Source organism: Eumetopias jubatus, unplaced genomic scaffold, assembly GCF_037043125.1.
Source record: "Eumetopias jubatus isolate StellerSeaLion01/CBP00866 unplaced genomic scaffold, mEumJub1_p1.0 scaffold_1, whole genome shotgun sequence".
Classification (NCBI taxonomy): Eukaryota; Metazoa; Chordata; class Mammalia; order Carnivora; family Otariidae; genus Eumetopias; species Eumetopias jubatus.
This window is the reverse complement of record NW_028274807.1, coordinates 209732960-209747232: the sequence shown is the minus strand read 5'-3', so window position 1 is coordinate 209747232 and position 14273 is coordinate 209732960. Positions and strand designations below refer to the sequence as shown.

Below are 14273 nucleotides of genomic sequence, written 5' to 3'. Positions count from 1 at the left end.
CTGAGCAAGGAGCCCGATGCGGGACTCGATCCCAGGATTCTGGGATCATGATCTGAGCCGAAGGCAGACGCTTAACCATCTGAGCCACCCAGGCGCCCATATATCACTATTTCTTAAGCAACTACTTTACTCCCTGTCAGGCAGTTTCCAAATGTAATTCTCACAACAGCCCTGTACACAGCAAACTTACTCCCAACTAGAAGCGCTCAGGGCAAAAAAGAAATTCAAGGAGCTAGCGCCCAACCGTGAATCTGAGATGGGAGACAAAGGCCTCTCCGTCTACAACAGTCTCCCTATCTGAGCATCTCTTCACAGGGCATCTGTGTTTAAAGGTCACCATTTCTCAAACACGTCCCCCAACCCAAACCAATTGCTTCACCCAGAGAAACAATGACAGCTGTTTTAAATAATGTCAGGGTTAACACTGACTTAAATATTGCCCTTACTTTAGAACTTGACTGTGGAGATGCTTCTGTATTCTACCCCTATTATTTATTTGAGAAGGAGGGAGGGGGAGAGAGAGAGAGAGAGAGAGAGCACACGACCACACACAGGAAGAGGGAGAGGGAGAAGCAGACTCCCTACTGAGCAGAGAGCCTGATGCAGGGCTCCATCCCAGGACCCTGGGATCATGACCTGAGCTGAAGACAGACACAACCGAATGAGCCACCCAGGCACCCTTACCCCTGTTTTAGACATGAAGAACTTGAAACACAGAAAGGCTAAGTGACTTACCCAAGATCACACAACTAACAGGCACCAGAATGGTTTGAAGCCATGGCTGTGTGACTCACCAAACCCTGAATTTGATTCTCCTCCCCCTTCAGACTTTCCCGAGGTCAGGACTGGCAAATGCAGTGAAGGGGGATGCTGGGACTCCATCAGCTCCTCCTGCCTCCTGACACTCCAGAAAAGAGGCTGAGCTGCTGCAGGGGCGACCTACTTCTCCCACTTGTGTTTCTTTTTAAAGATCCAGCGGCTCCTGGTGCCTTTGAGGAAGGAGGTAAGGGTGGCATCATTGGCTGCCTATGTCCCCTCCCCCAACACTACATCCCCAAGGCTAAAGTTACACCTGGGCCAGCTCACCATCCCCAAAGCAGGAGGGAGAGACCTTTGAGCCAATGTGGAAAATAAATCAGACAAGCCTCAGTGTGTTAGCCAGAAATGAGAGGGGCAGTTGGGTTCCAAAGCCTGCTTGTCCTTTTCTCTTTTGAAAAGCCGAGCCAGCTTTCAGCTCAGGGTCTTTGTATTTCCTGTTTCTTTGGCCTTAAACACCTCCAAGGAGCATCTTTACTGCTTTCAGAACTTTGGACAAAGGTTACCTTCTCAGGGAGGCCATTCCTGACAAACTTAAAATTGCCATCTCTCCTACCAATCTTGGTTCCCCTTTCATAATTTTTCCCCCCATAGAATGTATAACCGTCTGATGTGTTCTATATTCTATTTCGTTTCCTGTTTGTTTCCTCAACTAGAATGTTAGTCGCACCAGAACAAGTTTTGCCTGTTTTGGTGCTCAGTATTTGGAATGCCCACCCAGTTCCCCACAGGCTGGATCTGGTAGTCTGAGGCCAGTTGGATACTATCCTACCTCAGCCCTCGTCCCTCTTCCTACACAGGTCCCAGGCACCAGGTGACGGCCATGATCCTCCCAATGGAGGGGGATGGGAGCCTGAGTCTGGGAGCTATGATCCTCCCGATGGAGGGGGATGGGAGTCTGAATCTGGGACAGGCAGGGGTGCCGAGCTGCTTGGCATTCCTGCATGGGAAGGCCTGGGAGGTGGGCCCATGCCTGGGGGACCCAGATGCTGCTCCAGGTCTAGCAGGTTTGGAGAAGGGAGGTTTGGGAGGCAAGGGCCTCTTAAAACATTGTGGGCTCAGTGGGGAACAGCCAGCCAGGCAGTTTCCAGAAGGCCCGGAAGGACAACGAGCACTAACGGGGCACTCGGGAAGTCAGGCTTCCTTTAGGACACCCTGTCCCAACATGTCAACAATCATGTTCTGCAAGGTAGTTTGTGCTTTTTGTGCTCCTTCTGATCATATATACATAAGGATGGGGTCAACCCAGCCTCACTGGAGGGGCTGCAAGTAGCTGGCAGGACAAAGCAGCCCCACAGGAATCCAGATCCCAGCCCTCCTCACCTCGACGGCCAACACTCCGCCACCTCCCCTCCCCCAATCATGGCCCAGCCTCATCTCCAGGTTCTGCCCCAGGAGCCAGAGGGGGCCTGTCAAGATAGGTAACATATAACCTATTGCTCCTTAGCTCATACTGCCCCCCACCCCCAGGACCAAGGCTTCCTCTCACCAAGAATGAAGTCCCAAATCCTGACCCTAGCATACAAGGCTGTGTATATAATCCACACACCGTCCTCACTCTTCAGGTCCAGTCACGTGGGCCACCTCGAAGCTCCCCACAAAGGCCACATGTTCTCCCACCTGTTTTTACACTGGCTGTTCCCTCCACCTGCTTCCTCACCTCCCTAAGGACTCAGACCAGATGTCAAGGGAAATAGACACCTTCCCCCTGTACTTTTTCCCAGTCACCTCCCAAAATGGCTTCCCCTTTTTGTCTGTTTCTTTCCAGAAGGGCAGGGAGTGTCCATGGTCTGTTCTGTTCACTGTTACGGCCCCGAGGCCCAGGACAGCATAGGCACCCAGCGGGCACTCATCAAGTGTCAGCTGAATGAACAAACTGACAGCTCTGGCCCAGCCAAATGGGGCTGTGATGGGACACTGAACATGAGCAGCAACACTGGGGCTCTGTCAGGGGTAGGGGGAAATCGGTCCTGAGGAGAGTCCAGGCCAACAGGAGGGGATGCACCCCTGTCCTCCCCACGCCCCCAAATAACTCCCTCACCATGCCAGACCCAGGACCAGGTATAGAACCAGGCAATGGGGGGAGGGGAGTGCTTAGGGTGGAGAACAAAGAAGGCAAACCAAGCACACCGCTCCGGCACTAAGTCAAGTTCTTTACTTCCCAGAAGTGATGGCTAAGAGGGGGTGGGGGTGGGGGAGGAAGACAGAAAGAGCCAGAGAGAGCAAGGAGGTGGGAGGAGAGGGGACAGTAAACCACTGTTCTATAAGTCTCAGGAGGCAAGTGCTCAAGGTAAAAAAGAGTCCTGGAGAATCGTCCGCGGCTGCGGGAAGCATCTCGATTTCCTTCTGTGTAGAAGTCCTTGGGGGGTAAAGGCTGCCGCCGCTGCCGCTGCATTAAATAGTTATGTACATCGCAGAGAGTCCCAGGCCGTAGGCAGGCGGGGGAAGGGGGTCATTTCACCAGGGGCCGAGTCTTATCATCATCACCACACTGATGGGCTTTGTACTTTTTCACCTCTGCCATGTACTTGGCCCACGCGTCACCTTTACTTGTTAATACCTGTGGGGGGGGGGGGCACACAGGGGTTGCAAGGGGATACCAAGGAGGCCAGGAACTGGGGTCAGGACTGTCCTGAGACAGCTGACACCCCCCCACACACACACACCCCCAACCCATGTCACCCTTAAGGTCCTGGGTTTGAAGTAAAGATGTGCAGACTCAATTTATCTGGGGAAACTGCTGAAAGCCCTCCTCCCCCACCCAGCTCCCACATCCAAGGCCCCGGGGGCTGGACAGAAGGGAAAGGGCTCAGCAGCCAGACACTGAGGCTGGAAGGGAAAGGCACCGCGGGTGGACCCCCTCACCCAGCCTGCTCACCTCATCCTCCGTCTTCTGCTTCTTGGCTACTATTCCCGTCTTGAGGGCTAGTTTGTTTCCGCCTCTGCGCTTGCCCACCTGGGTGAAGGGACAGAAGACTGCAACGGTTACAGGAGCCGGGCCCGGCCTTGGCGGCGCTGAGGCCCACTACACCTTCCTAGCCCGGCCCGGTGGCCCGTCCCGACGCCGCGCCCAGCTCCGCCAGCCGGCCGACCTGCGCAGCAATCAGAGAGGAGCACACGCGATTCTTAGCGCCTGCCCTGGGCCCATGATGCCCTGGCAGTCGTGGGCCCCTGGGCTGCCCTCCCCAAAAGCAAGAAGAACCCCCACATCAGTGGGGACAGGCTGTCCTCACTCTCCCCTAGCAGGGACCATACAGGCAGCAACAGCTCCCTTTACTGAGCACTCACTGTATGCTAAGCTCTGTGCCAAGTACTTTGATGTATCATCCTTCACTTTCACAGCTGCTCTAAGAGGAAGGTTACAACCATTCCCATTTCATAGATGAGGGAACACCTTTGAGAAAGAAGAGAGCCTACCCTTGGTTGACAGCAAGCAATGGAACTGGATTCAGGGTCAGATGGGTCCACGTCACAGAGCAGCATCCTTATCCAACAAAGGACACTGTGTCCCCTGCACCTAACCTGGCCTCTTTAAGGTGCCCCTCGATGAAGAAATGTGAAAAAGGCAGTGACAACTACTGCTACTCCCACTCACAAACGGTCACTCGGCCTCCACCTCTGGTTCTTACACCAAGCCAGGAACCTAGAATCCTGACACTCTCCCTTCCTCCAAAAGAAGTCTCACTCTAGACCTCATCCTGGTCCTCCAACTTCTCCCACTGGGCACTTTCTGTGTCCACGGGCAGCAACAGGCTTTACAGACATCCTCCCATCTCTACCCCTCAGCCAGCATCAAGTAACCCGTGCTGCTGGGTTTATCCCCACTCACTTTTTTTTTTTTTTTAAACATTTTATTTATTTATTTGACAGAGAGAGACAGCGAGAGAGGGAACGCAAGCAGGGGGAGTGGGAGAGGGAGAAGCAGGCTTCCCGCGGAGCAGGGAGCCCGATGTGGGACTTGATCCCGGGACTCCAGGATCATGACCTGAGCCGAAGGCAGTCGCTTAACCAACTGAGCCACCCAGGCGCCCCTATCCCCACTCACTTTTAACAAATGAAGAAAATGAGGCTTGGAGAGGTTAAATCACTTGCCCAAAATCACATTGTTGGAGCTAAGACTTGACCTCCAGTCTGCTACTCTCAAGTCAACACTTTTCTCCACACCACAGGGACTTAATCCCTGAACAAATTAATACTTGGGCTGTGAATTAGCTACTTCTTTTTCTTTTTCTTTTTTTTCCCCTCTTTCTTTCTTTCTTGGTTATTAAAAAACTTTTAAGTACGTCTTTTTTGGGGCGCCTGGGTGGCTCAGTTGGTTAATTGACTGCCTTCGGCTCAGGTCATGATCCTGGAGTCCCGGGATCGAATCCCGCATCGGGCTCCCTGCTCGGCAGGGAGTCTGCTTCTCCCTCAGACCCTCCCCCCTCTCATGCTCTCTCTCTCCTTCTCTCTCTCTAATAAATAAAATCTTAAAAAAAAAAGTTTGTTGTTTTTTTTTTTTTTAATAGGCTGTACACCCAACGTGGGTCTTGAACTCTAGACCCTGAGATCAAGAGTCGTGTGTTCTACCGACTGAGCCAGCCAGGGGCCTCCAGGGACTTGATCTCAATACCAGAAACAAAGCAGGCTCAGAGTTGACCATCAATATAGTTGCCATTTATTTAGCCTAGAGTTTCTTGACCTCACACTAGTGACATTTTGAGCTGCATCATTTTTGCGGGGTGGGGGGAGCTATCCTGTGCATTGTAGGATGTTGAGCAGCATCTCTAGTCTTTACTCAGATATGTCAACAGCACCGCTCCCCCAATTCTGACAATCAAAAATTTCTCCAGACTGCCAAATTGAGGGGACTTGGGGGAGGGGGAGATTGTTCATTCCCAACTAAAAACCACTGGTGGTTTAGCCCTTCGTTTAAGACAAACCCTGTACTAACCTCCGGGATGGCCTCACAGAACCCTCATCACATCACAAGATGCGATGGTAACCATTTTTGCAAATGGGAAAATTGAGGGTAGGCCAGCCCAGACACTCCGGGAAAACGATCTTGTCATGTTGAACACGGCACATCCAGCACCCAGCACAATGCTCAGCATAAGGTATGGTGCTCAATAAATGGACACTGGACAAACGAGACTCAGGGAAACACAACAAATTTCCTAAGGTCACACAGTAAGCACTGAGTCTCTAATCCACACAGCTCAGATTCCGGATTTGAATTTGCCCCTCTTCCCCATAGTGGGAGATGGTCCCAGTATCCAAGTTTAAGTACCACTCAAATAGGAATCCCGGCATCCTGATTTCCCCATCCCCGGAGCACTGTTGCGAATGCCATTCTCCTGGCTCCCGGTCCCCGCGGGCGGGCTCCGGGGGTCCCCACCCCCGCCCCCAAACCTCTCGTCGAGAATCCAGGTTCCGGATCCTCAGCGGGCGACCGGACGGCCCCCTCATCGGGGCCGGAGGGTGGACCTGGATCCCGATTCCCTTTCTCGGGCCCCGATTCCCTCTGCCAAGGCAGGCCCCGGCGCCCGCCCCCACCCCCGCGGCTCCTTACGAAGCTGAGCGTGGGGCCCGGGCCGCCCTTCCTCTTCAGATCCCCAGGGCCCGCGGCGGCGGCGGCGGCGGCAGGCTGGTCGGGTCGCGGCGGGCCCGGGGGCGGCTCCTCCTGCCGCTGCCGCTGCTCCTCCTCCATCTTCCGCTTGAACAGCTCCAGGAAGCTGCCGTCGTTGGCGAACAAGTTCACACCGCCCGACACCGGGCTAGAACCCGCGCCCGACGCTTCCTCGTCCCCGCTCTCGGGCGACGTCCCGGGCCCCGACTCAGCCCATCGGCTCCCGACAGCGCCGCCGCCCGCGGGGCCCGGCGCCTCCCGGCCCGGAGGCTCCGCCCGTCTCCCTCGGGCAGCCATTTTGTCGCCAGGTGCCGCGCAAAGGACTCCGGGAAGGCGGCTCCGGCCCGGCGCTTGGCGCCCGACTTGCCCCGTCCCGGGCAATGCATGCCGGGAAGAGCGATCTGGCCCTCAAGCGTCCGCAGTAGGGGCGGAGTAGAAGGGGCGGGGCGAATAAGGGGTAAGACCTGACGCCACGGGCCCGCCCCGCCAGCCACGCGGATTTTTTATAATCCAGCTAGATTTGGGCGGTTTCCCCGGGACTGGAACCATTGTCTGGGACTGGGGCTGTAGCTGGCTCTACGGAGTGAGGTTCCCACTTGAAACTGGGGGCACATTACCTTTCCGGGGCTAGGGTCCCCTTCCGGTACCAGGGATACTCTGCGGGAAAGGACCCCGTCTGAGACTGGGTGTTCAACTGACACCTCGAAACCGAGGTCCCGAACTCGGTCTAGAGGGCAGATATCTAGCCTAGACACACACACACACACACACACACACACACACACACAGTCTAGAGGGCAGATATCTAGCCTAGACACACACACACACACACACAGTCTAGAGGGCAGATATCTAGCCTAGACACACACACACACACACACACACACACACACACACACACACACACACACACACACACACACACACACACACACACACACACACACACACACACACACACACACACACACACACACACACACACACACACACCCTCCCGACTAGAAATGGGGATATCTCTGGTTTGGTTGGGTACCTGTCTCTGGGATGGAGCTCAAATACAGCTGGCTCCGTGAAGTTGGGGTCCCCACTGAGAATAAGGGTGTTATGGGCTGGAATACTCAAATGAAGTCGCGCGTATTTTTAGGCTATAGTCTATCTAAGGTTAAGAGTGTTCGCCAAAGGCCTGGCACTCAGCTTGTATTCCTGCCCAGGACAGAGATTCAAACAGGGAATTCGCTAGGGTCTCCCCTCGAACAGGAAGCAAAGTGCAAGAAGGTTTCCGGGAATAGGGTCCCTTCTATGACGAGGACCACAGTTGTAGGTGTGGTCCCTGCCCTGGCCTGCCCAGCATGGGGCTCAGGGCGCACTGGACGAAGGTCGGCGGACCTTGCCCACATCTGGAGTTGTTCTCCCTCTAATCCACATGCAGTCCAGGGACCTGTCTTCAGCCAACTAATCGGTTCGTCTCTGATTGGTTTGCGTCAAGAGCCGGGTGGCTCACAGCCAACTGGATAGCAGAGGAGACGGACCTGAGGCGATGTTGGGACCCAGTTTGGAGAATAAGGACAAATGATCCACAAGAAGTTGAACCTATGGAGTCAGGCCAGGGCGGACCTCGGATCTAACTTCGTGGAAAGGGCATGGACTGGGTGTTTGGCTGGTTGCTAAGGAGAGGTTGGCGGCTACCGGGAGGTGAGAATGATTGGTGAAAGTGAGAAAAAATGTAGCCAATGAAAGGAGAGCTGAGAGACTTGAGAGCCAATCAGAGAAGGGGCGTAGTCTGAAAAGTACCAATATGTTAATTCAGCAGGGGGAGTCTTTGAAAAAACTTGGACAAGAGGGCGACTAAGTGAACCCTAGAAGCGAAAGACCTTGGAAATATAGTTTCTATTATCTCCTAAAAATCAGGCCATGAGGAAAGTAATTCAGGCTCCTAGGCTTGATGGGTATGTGCTAGGCAATTTCCCCTGTAAGTTCTTTTCGTGGTGCGCTCCGCTTGATCACGTGAGCCGGTTCCAAGATGGCGGCAGGGGTGGCCGGGTGGGGGGTTGAGGCAGAGGAGTTCGAGGATGCGCCTGATGTGGAGCCGCTGGAGCCCACGCTTAGCAACATCATCGAGCAGCGCAGCCTTAAGTGGATCTTCGTCGGGGGCAAGGGTGGCGTTGGCAAGACCACCTGCAGGTAAGGAAGCTGCGGCGGGGGCCGGGAAGACGGGTGGGATGTACCACTGGGCGAAGGGGAGGTTCGGGACTGGCTCTTCCACCCCAAAGCCGAGCAAAGGGGCTGGGCCGGGGTCTTCCGGATAGTACTCCCGGAAGTTACCTGGGGCAAATGGAAGGTAGTGCCTGAATGCAGGCCTGGAACCCTCTGTTTTGGACCGCCCCCGTTGGGGTTCAAGGGTAGAACCATATTGAACCCAGCGCACGGGACGCAGGAGAGCACTTAAGTGTCCCAATATGCTGGACGGTACCGGAGTGAGCTCGGAGTAGGGGGGAGGGGCAAGCTATCCTAGTCTGGTGAACCTTGCCATTCTCTGGCCACGTGGGGGTAGAGGTGGTAGGCGCGAGGGGAGGCACGTGATTAGACCAGACCAGTCGGCTGGGAGGAGGGGGAGGGGTCCCTGGGGCAAATTACCCTGAACAAGCGGACTGAACCATCCTGAATTTAGCAGGCGATGCAAGGGACCCCTTAGCTTAGCGTTTAGCGTTTAGGGAGGGGGCACAGGGTCAAGCTAGGCTGGCTGGACAGCTGGACCGTGCCACTCTGTGCCAACAAAGAAGCAGCAGGCAGCAAGCAGGCCAGACCGGCCCGGACAGCTGAACCTTACCACTGTAGTCACCCAGAGGGGTCGGTAGGTGAAGTCTGAGAGGGTCCCTATACAGGGATTAAGTCTTGATTCCACAGTTACCCATATTCTGTCTCAAGGCCCCTGTTAATCCAGGTCCCCTGCTCCTGGGCCCTATATAACCCCTTTGCAGACCTAGGTAGCAGAGCCTGACCCCTCACTCCCTGCCTTTTGACCTTTACCTTGCCCAGCTGCAGCCTAGCGGTCCAGCTGTCCAAGGGGCGGGAGAGTGTTCTGATCATCTCCACCGACCCAGCCCACAACATCTCCGATGCATTTGACCAGAAGTTCTCCAAGGTGCCCACCAAGGTCAAAGGCTATGACAACCTCTTCGCCATGGTGAGTGGAGGTGGGCTCAGCTCCCCACTCTGGCAAAGGCCCTTCAGGCCCTCTCTGTGAACACCCACCATCAGCTACCATGCCCTGCCTGTTCTGCATCATCCCTCAGCATACCCACAGGAGAACGAATGAGGAATGTTTGCAGAGCAGAAGGGAGGCCGGAGTGACCGGAGTTTAGCGAACAAGGGGAGGGAAGGAGATGTCATAGGTCAATCACAGCTACGTGGCATAGGACCTTACAGGCCCCTGGGAGCAGTTATGTTTGATTCCAAGTTTAATAGGAAGCTGTTCATTTTAAGCCGGGCAGTGTCATGGCCAAATTCATTTTTCAGAAAGTTCCTATGACTGCCGTGCGGAGAAACTCAGGTAGGGGCAGGATGTTGGGATAAGTGGTCACATTTGGAATGTATTTTGGAATTAAAGCAACACAAATGTTTGGTTGTAATGGGCAAGGGAAAGAAGTGAACTAAGTATGTCTCTTAGTTGGCTCCCTCGACAGCCGGGATGGGGGCACCTAGGAGAGAAGCAGGTTTCGACGGGACAAACAAGGAATTCCATTTTGGTCTCGGTGAATCCAGGGTGCCCACTGGACATCCAAGTGGAGATGCAAGGACAGTGGCTTAGTTATGTGAGATATGTGAGCTTGGAAGAGGTTGGGGTTGATTTGGGAGTCATTGTCTCAAGGATGGTATTTCAAGCTGCGCGAGTGGAGGAGAATGAGAGAGAACGGAGAAGCCCAGAAACAAACTGAGGTCACATCAACATTTAGGGCCCAGCTGGGGGGAGGGGTGCGGGGACCAGTGAGGGAGGCCAAGAAGGAGCCACGGGTGAAGTGGGAGGAAGCCAGGCATCGCGAGCTCCTGAGCTCCAGGACAGAGGGACTCGGTGGGAAGAAATAGTGGGCTTCAGCAGGCACATCAGATCTAGAGAGACCACTCTGGGAATGGGGGATGGGGGCAAAAGCCAGCCCAGAGTGGGTGAGCTGAGGAGTGGGGACCGTGATCGCCATGAAGGTGGTTGAGAAATAGGGCCATTGCTGGAGGAAGCTGAGGGTGGGTGGTGTTAAGGAGGCTTTTTTGGGGGGCAGGGAGAGAAAGGAGATGCCAGAGCATGTTTGTTTGCTGATGTAAACGCTCCAACAGGGAGGGACAAGTGATGCTGTGGGAGGGAGCAAGGATGCTGGCAGAGGACGGTCCTCAGGTAGGTAGGTGGGTGCGAGCTCCATTCAGCTCACAGACCCAGGACATGGAAGCAGGGCAAGGCAGGGCAGGGGGGTGGGGTGGACATGGGGACATTTCCTGGGAGGAGATGAGGGTGTTGGCAGCCAGTGGCTTCTTTTTCTAATCGGACACAGCACTGGTCTCAGCAGAGAGCAGGGGTTGAATGGGATGGATGGGGTTTGAGGAGAAAGAAGAAACTCCCGAGGGTGTGTCTGGCTTGAGTGCCTGTTGGAGAGTTGTGTTCAGGAATGGGGAGCGACGTGGGAATTATTCGTCAAGTGTGTTCCCCAGTTGTTCACCTCAGTGCAGCCATACCAGAGAGCTGGGAATAACCAGAGTGAGGATGTTGCCAACCTGGGGAAAAGGGAGTGTTTGCAGAGGCACCCTCTGGAGCCCAGGCTGGATAAGGGTGCCGGCCACAAGGGACACTGACAATGAACAATGGGGCAGGGGTGTGGGGACGAGATGGTCCAAAGAGGTAGGAGGCAAGGACGCCCAGGTCAGAGAGTGAGGTGTGGGAGCTTAGAGGTGGCCCAGTTACTGGCAGTAACCCATCAAGGGTGTGACTGTCGGGGGTGATGGGTGGGCATGCTCCCTCAGGGAAATGACCTCTGAGGCCAGCGAGTTGGGGGCTTCACCATGGGACCTGTGAAGTCACCAAGAGGTGACATGGGAGGGGGATGGAGAGAGAGGCACTGAGTCCAGAGCAGACCAGACACCCCGGGGACAATCATCCCTTCATGGATTCTGCATACATGTTGACTCACTGTGGGCTTCGCGGTGCTGACAGCTGATAAAGGTGATAAACGTGCTGAGTAAACCATGTGAGCGGGGGCTCAGTGTTAAGGAGAAATGAAGGCAGGGCAGGGGGAGCTGGGGCGACATTGTTAGATGGGATGGTCAGGGAGGGCTCCTGTTAGGGAAATGATCTGGACGAGGTCGGGGCCCCATTTGGGGAATGGCCAATGCAGGGGCCCAGCCATGGGCTCTGACTTCCCTCTGGGGCACTGATCACAGTTTACAATTTTCCATCTGTCTGTGAAATGGTTTGACCACTCGTGTGACCGCACGAGACCCGAAGTGCCTTGGGGGTATCCCCAGCCATGAACTGATGAAGGTTGGTATTCGGGGCCCTTCATGGGCTCTTTCGCCTGGAGCTTGGGTGGGAAGGTCCAGCGGCGGCAGCGGCCTGCATCTGGACCCCTCGGCCCTCAGGAGATTGACCCCAGCCTTGGCGTGGCCGAACTGCCTGACGAGTTCTTCGAGGAGGACAACATGCTCAGCATGGGCAAGAAGATGATGCAGGAGGCCATGAGTGCCTTCCCCGGCATTGACGAGGCCATGAGCTACGCAGAGGTCATGAGGTCAGGCCCTGCCAGCGGGGGGCGGTGCTGCGTAGGGCTGGGCTGGAAGGGGGCAAACAGGCCTGATCCTCCTCTCCCCTGCAGGCTGGTGAAGGGCATGAACTTCTCGGTGGTGGTGTTTGACACGGCGCCCACAGGCCACACACTGAGGCTGCTCAACTTCCCCACCATCGTGGAGCGGGGCCTAGGCCGCCTCATGCAGATCAAGAACCAGATCAGCCCCTTCATCTCCCAGGCAGGCAGGGCCCCGGGGCGTCCAGGCACTCCCCGTGTCAGAGTGTGCAGACGTGCAGTGACAGAGGCCTTTCCCACACACGCCCTCTCAGTCTGTGGTTCCCCACTGGATGGGATGGGTCTCCACCACGGGGGTCGGGGGGACTGTCCGCCTACTCCATAGGAATCGTGCCTTGCCCCCACCCACGGAGTGCTCCAGACCAGAGCTTGAAAACACGTATTCCAGAGCCAGGTGGCCTGGGCTCAAATGCTTTACAGTCTGGTGTGGCACGACTCTGGGACCTCAAGCAAGTCACTTCACTTCCCTGGGCCTCACCTTCCTTGTCTGTCAAATGGAGGCCATACCGGTGTCCCATGGGTGGTTATTAGCATGACAACATGACAAGCCCAGTGCCCCCACATTTAGGCACACCACCACCGCCACCCTCTCCTTGGTGGTGTGTGGTCAGTACAACAACTGTTGGAGGTAAGGTCTACATGTGGGGAAACTGAGGCTCCAGGAAGTCAAGCCCCCCTCGCCGCAATCCCCCAGAAATGGCCAAGCTGGGTTGACCCCTGTGGTCTGCTTGAGGACCTTTAACCCCAGGAGATGTCAGTCCCCAGCCCGGGTGCTGTAAGGCACCCCAGGTAAGCTGTGAGCCTCCCACGTCCTCCCCACAGATGTGCAACATGCTGGGTCTAGGGGACATGAACGCAGACCAACTGGCGTCCAAGCTAGAGGAGACGCTGCCCGTCATCCGCTCCGTCAGCGAACAGTTCAAGGACCCTGTGAGTCATGGTACGGGCGGGTGGTGAGAGGCTTAGGATGGGGACAGGGCCAGAACTTGCCCCTCGCTGTCCTCTCTCATGCCCTGCAGGAGCAGACAACGTTCATCTGCGTGTGCATTGCCGAGTTCCTGTCCCTGTACGAGACGGAGCGGCTGATCCAAGAGCTAGCCAAATGCAAGATCGATACCCACAACATCATCGTCAACCAGCTCGTCTTCCCTGACCCTGAGAAGCCCTGCAAGATGTGTGAGGCCCGCCACAAGATTCAGGCCAAGTACCTGGACCAGGTGTGCATGCCCAACTGCCTGCCCAGCCCTCACACCTTTGACCCTGGGAGTTGGGGCCTGGCCCAGCCCAACCAAGGCCCCACGGATCATTTACTGTATTCTCTGACCTTTTACTCCATCCTGTCTTCTAATCCTCTGCCCCAACCTCCTGCTCCTCACCCTAATTTTGGCTCTTGAAGACAATAGCTGGCCTGGCCTGGGTACCTCTGACCCCAGGGAGGGGGAGGTCCAGCCCGGTGATCTCTGACCTCACTGGTGTCGCTCCCACCTATCAGCATTTGAAGCCCCTGCCCCACATTCTCCCCTGATCCTGGGAGGTCCCCAACCTGACCCCTCCCATTGACCCACATTCTGTCCCTGCCCTGCACCCCCCTGACCGCCACCATCTGCCCTATGCCCTGGCCACAGATGGAGGACCTGTACGAAGACTTCCACATTGTGAAGCTGCCGCTGCTGCCCCACGAGGTGCGGGGGGCGGACAAGGTCAACACCTTCTCTGCCCTCCTCTTGGAGCCCTACAAGCCCCCCAGTGCCCAGTAGCACTGCTGCCAGCCCCAGTCGCTACCATTTCACACCCACCCTCCACCCCCCCCTGGGGGGGGCAGAGTTTGCACAAAGTCCCCCCCCATAGTATAGGGGGAGCCACTTGGGGGGCGGGGGGCGGGGAGGAGGTCTGTTCCCCCTGGTGGGGCTGAGGGGGCTGTAGCTGCCCCCCACCTCTCCCTGCCTCTCGCCCCTCAATAAAATGATCTTAAATCACCATGGATGTTGATGTAGAGGAGTTAGGGG

General features: G+C 55.9%; 2 protein-coding genes across 3 annotated transcripts; one reads left to right on the top strand and one right to left on the bottom strand.

Annotated features, from left to right (window-relative positions):
- Positions 1 to 2949: 2949 nt before the first annotated feature.
- TRIR (telomerase RNA component interacting RNase) lies at positions 2950 to 6805 on the bottom strand. Of its 2 annotated transcripts, XM_028088907.2 has the most exons (3): positions 6368 to 6791; positions 3695 to 3772; positions 2950 to 3376 (listed from the first exon to the last, which is right to left on the bottom strand). In XM_028088907.2, exons 1-3 carry the CDS (start codon positions 6719 to 6721, stop codon positions 3269 to 3271), a joined length of 540 nt encoding a protein of 179 aa, XP_027944708.1. In that variant the 5' UTR covers positions 6722 to 6791; the 3' UTR covers positions 2950 to 3268. The 2 variants fall into 2 exon arrangements, with proteins under 2 accessions (XP_027944708.1, XP_027944711.1); XM_028088910.2 differs by lacking the exon at positions 2950 to 3376 and having other exon boundaries at positions 3696 to 3772; positions 6391 to 6805.
- A 1617-nt stretch (positions 6806 to 8422) lies between these two features.
- Positions 8423 to 14244, top strand: GET3 (guided entry of tail-anchored proteins factor 3, ATPase). Its single transcript, XM_028088978.2, has 7 exons — positions 8423 to 8608; positions 9464 to 9611; positions 12047 to 12195; positions 12280 to 12430; positions 13090 to 13197; positions 13287 to 13484; positions 13893 to 14244. The coding sequence occupies exons 1-7, from the start codon at positions 8448 to 8450 to the stop codon at positions 14022 to 14024; spliced, it is 1047 nt and encodes a 348-aa protein (XP_027944779.1). The 5' UTR covers positions 8423 to 8447; the 3' UTR covers positions 14025 to 14244.
- Positions 14245 to 14273: the final 29 nt, after the last annotated feature.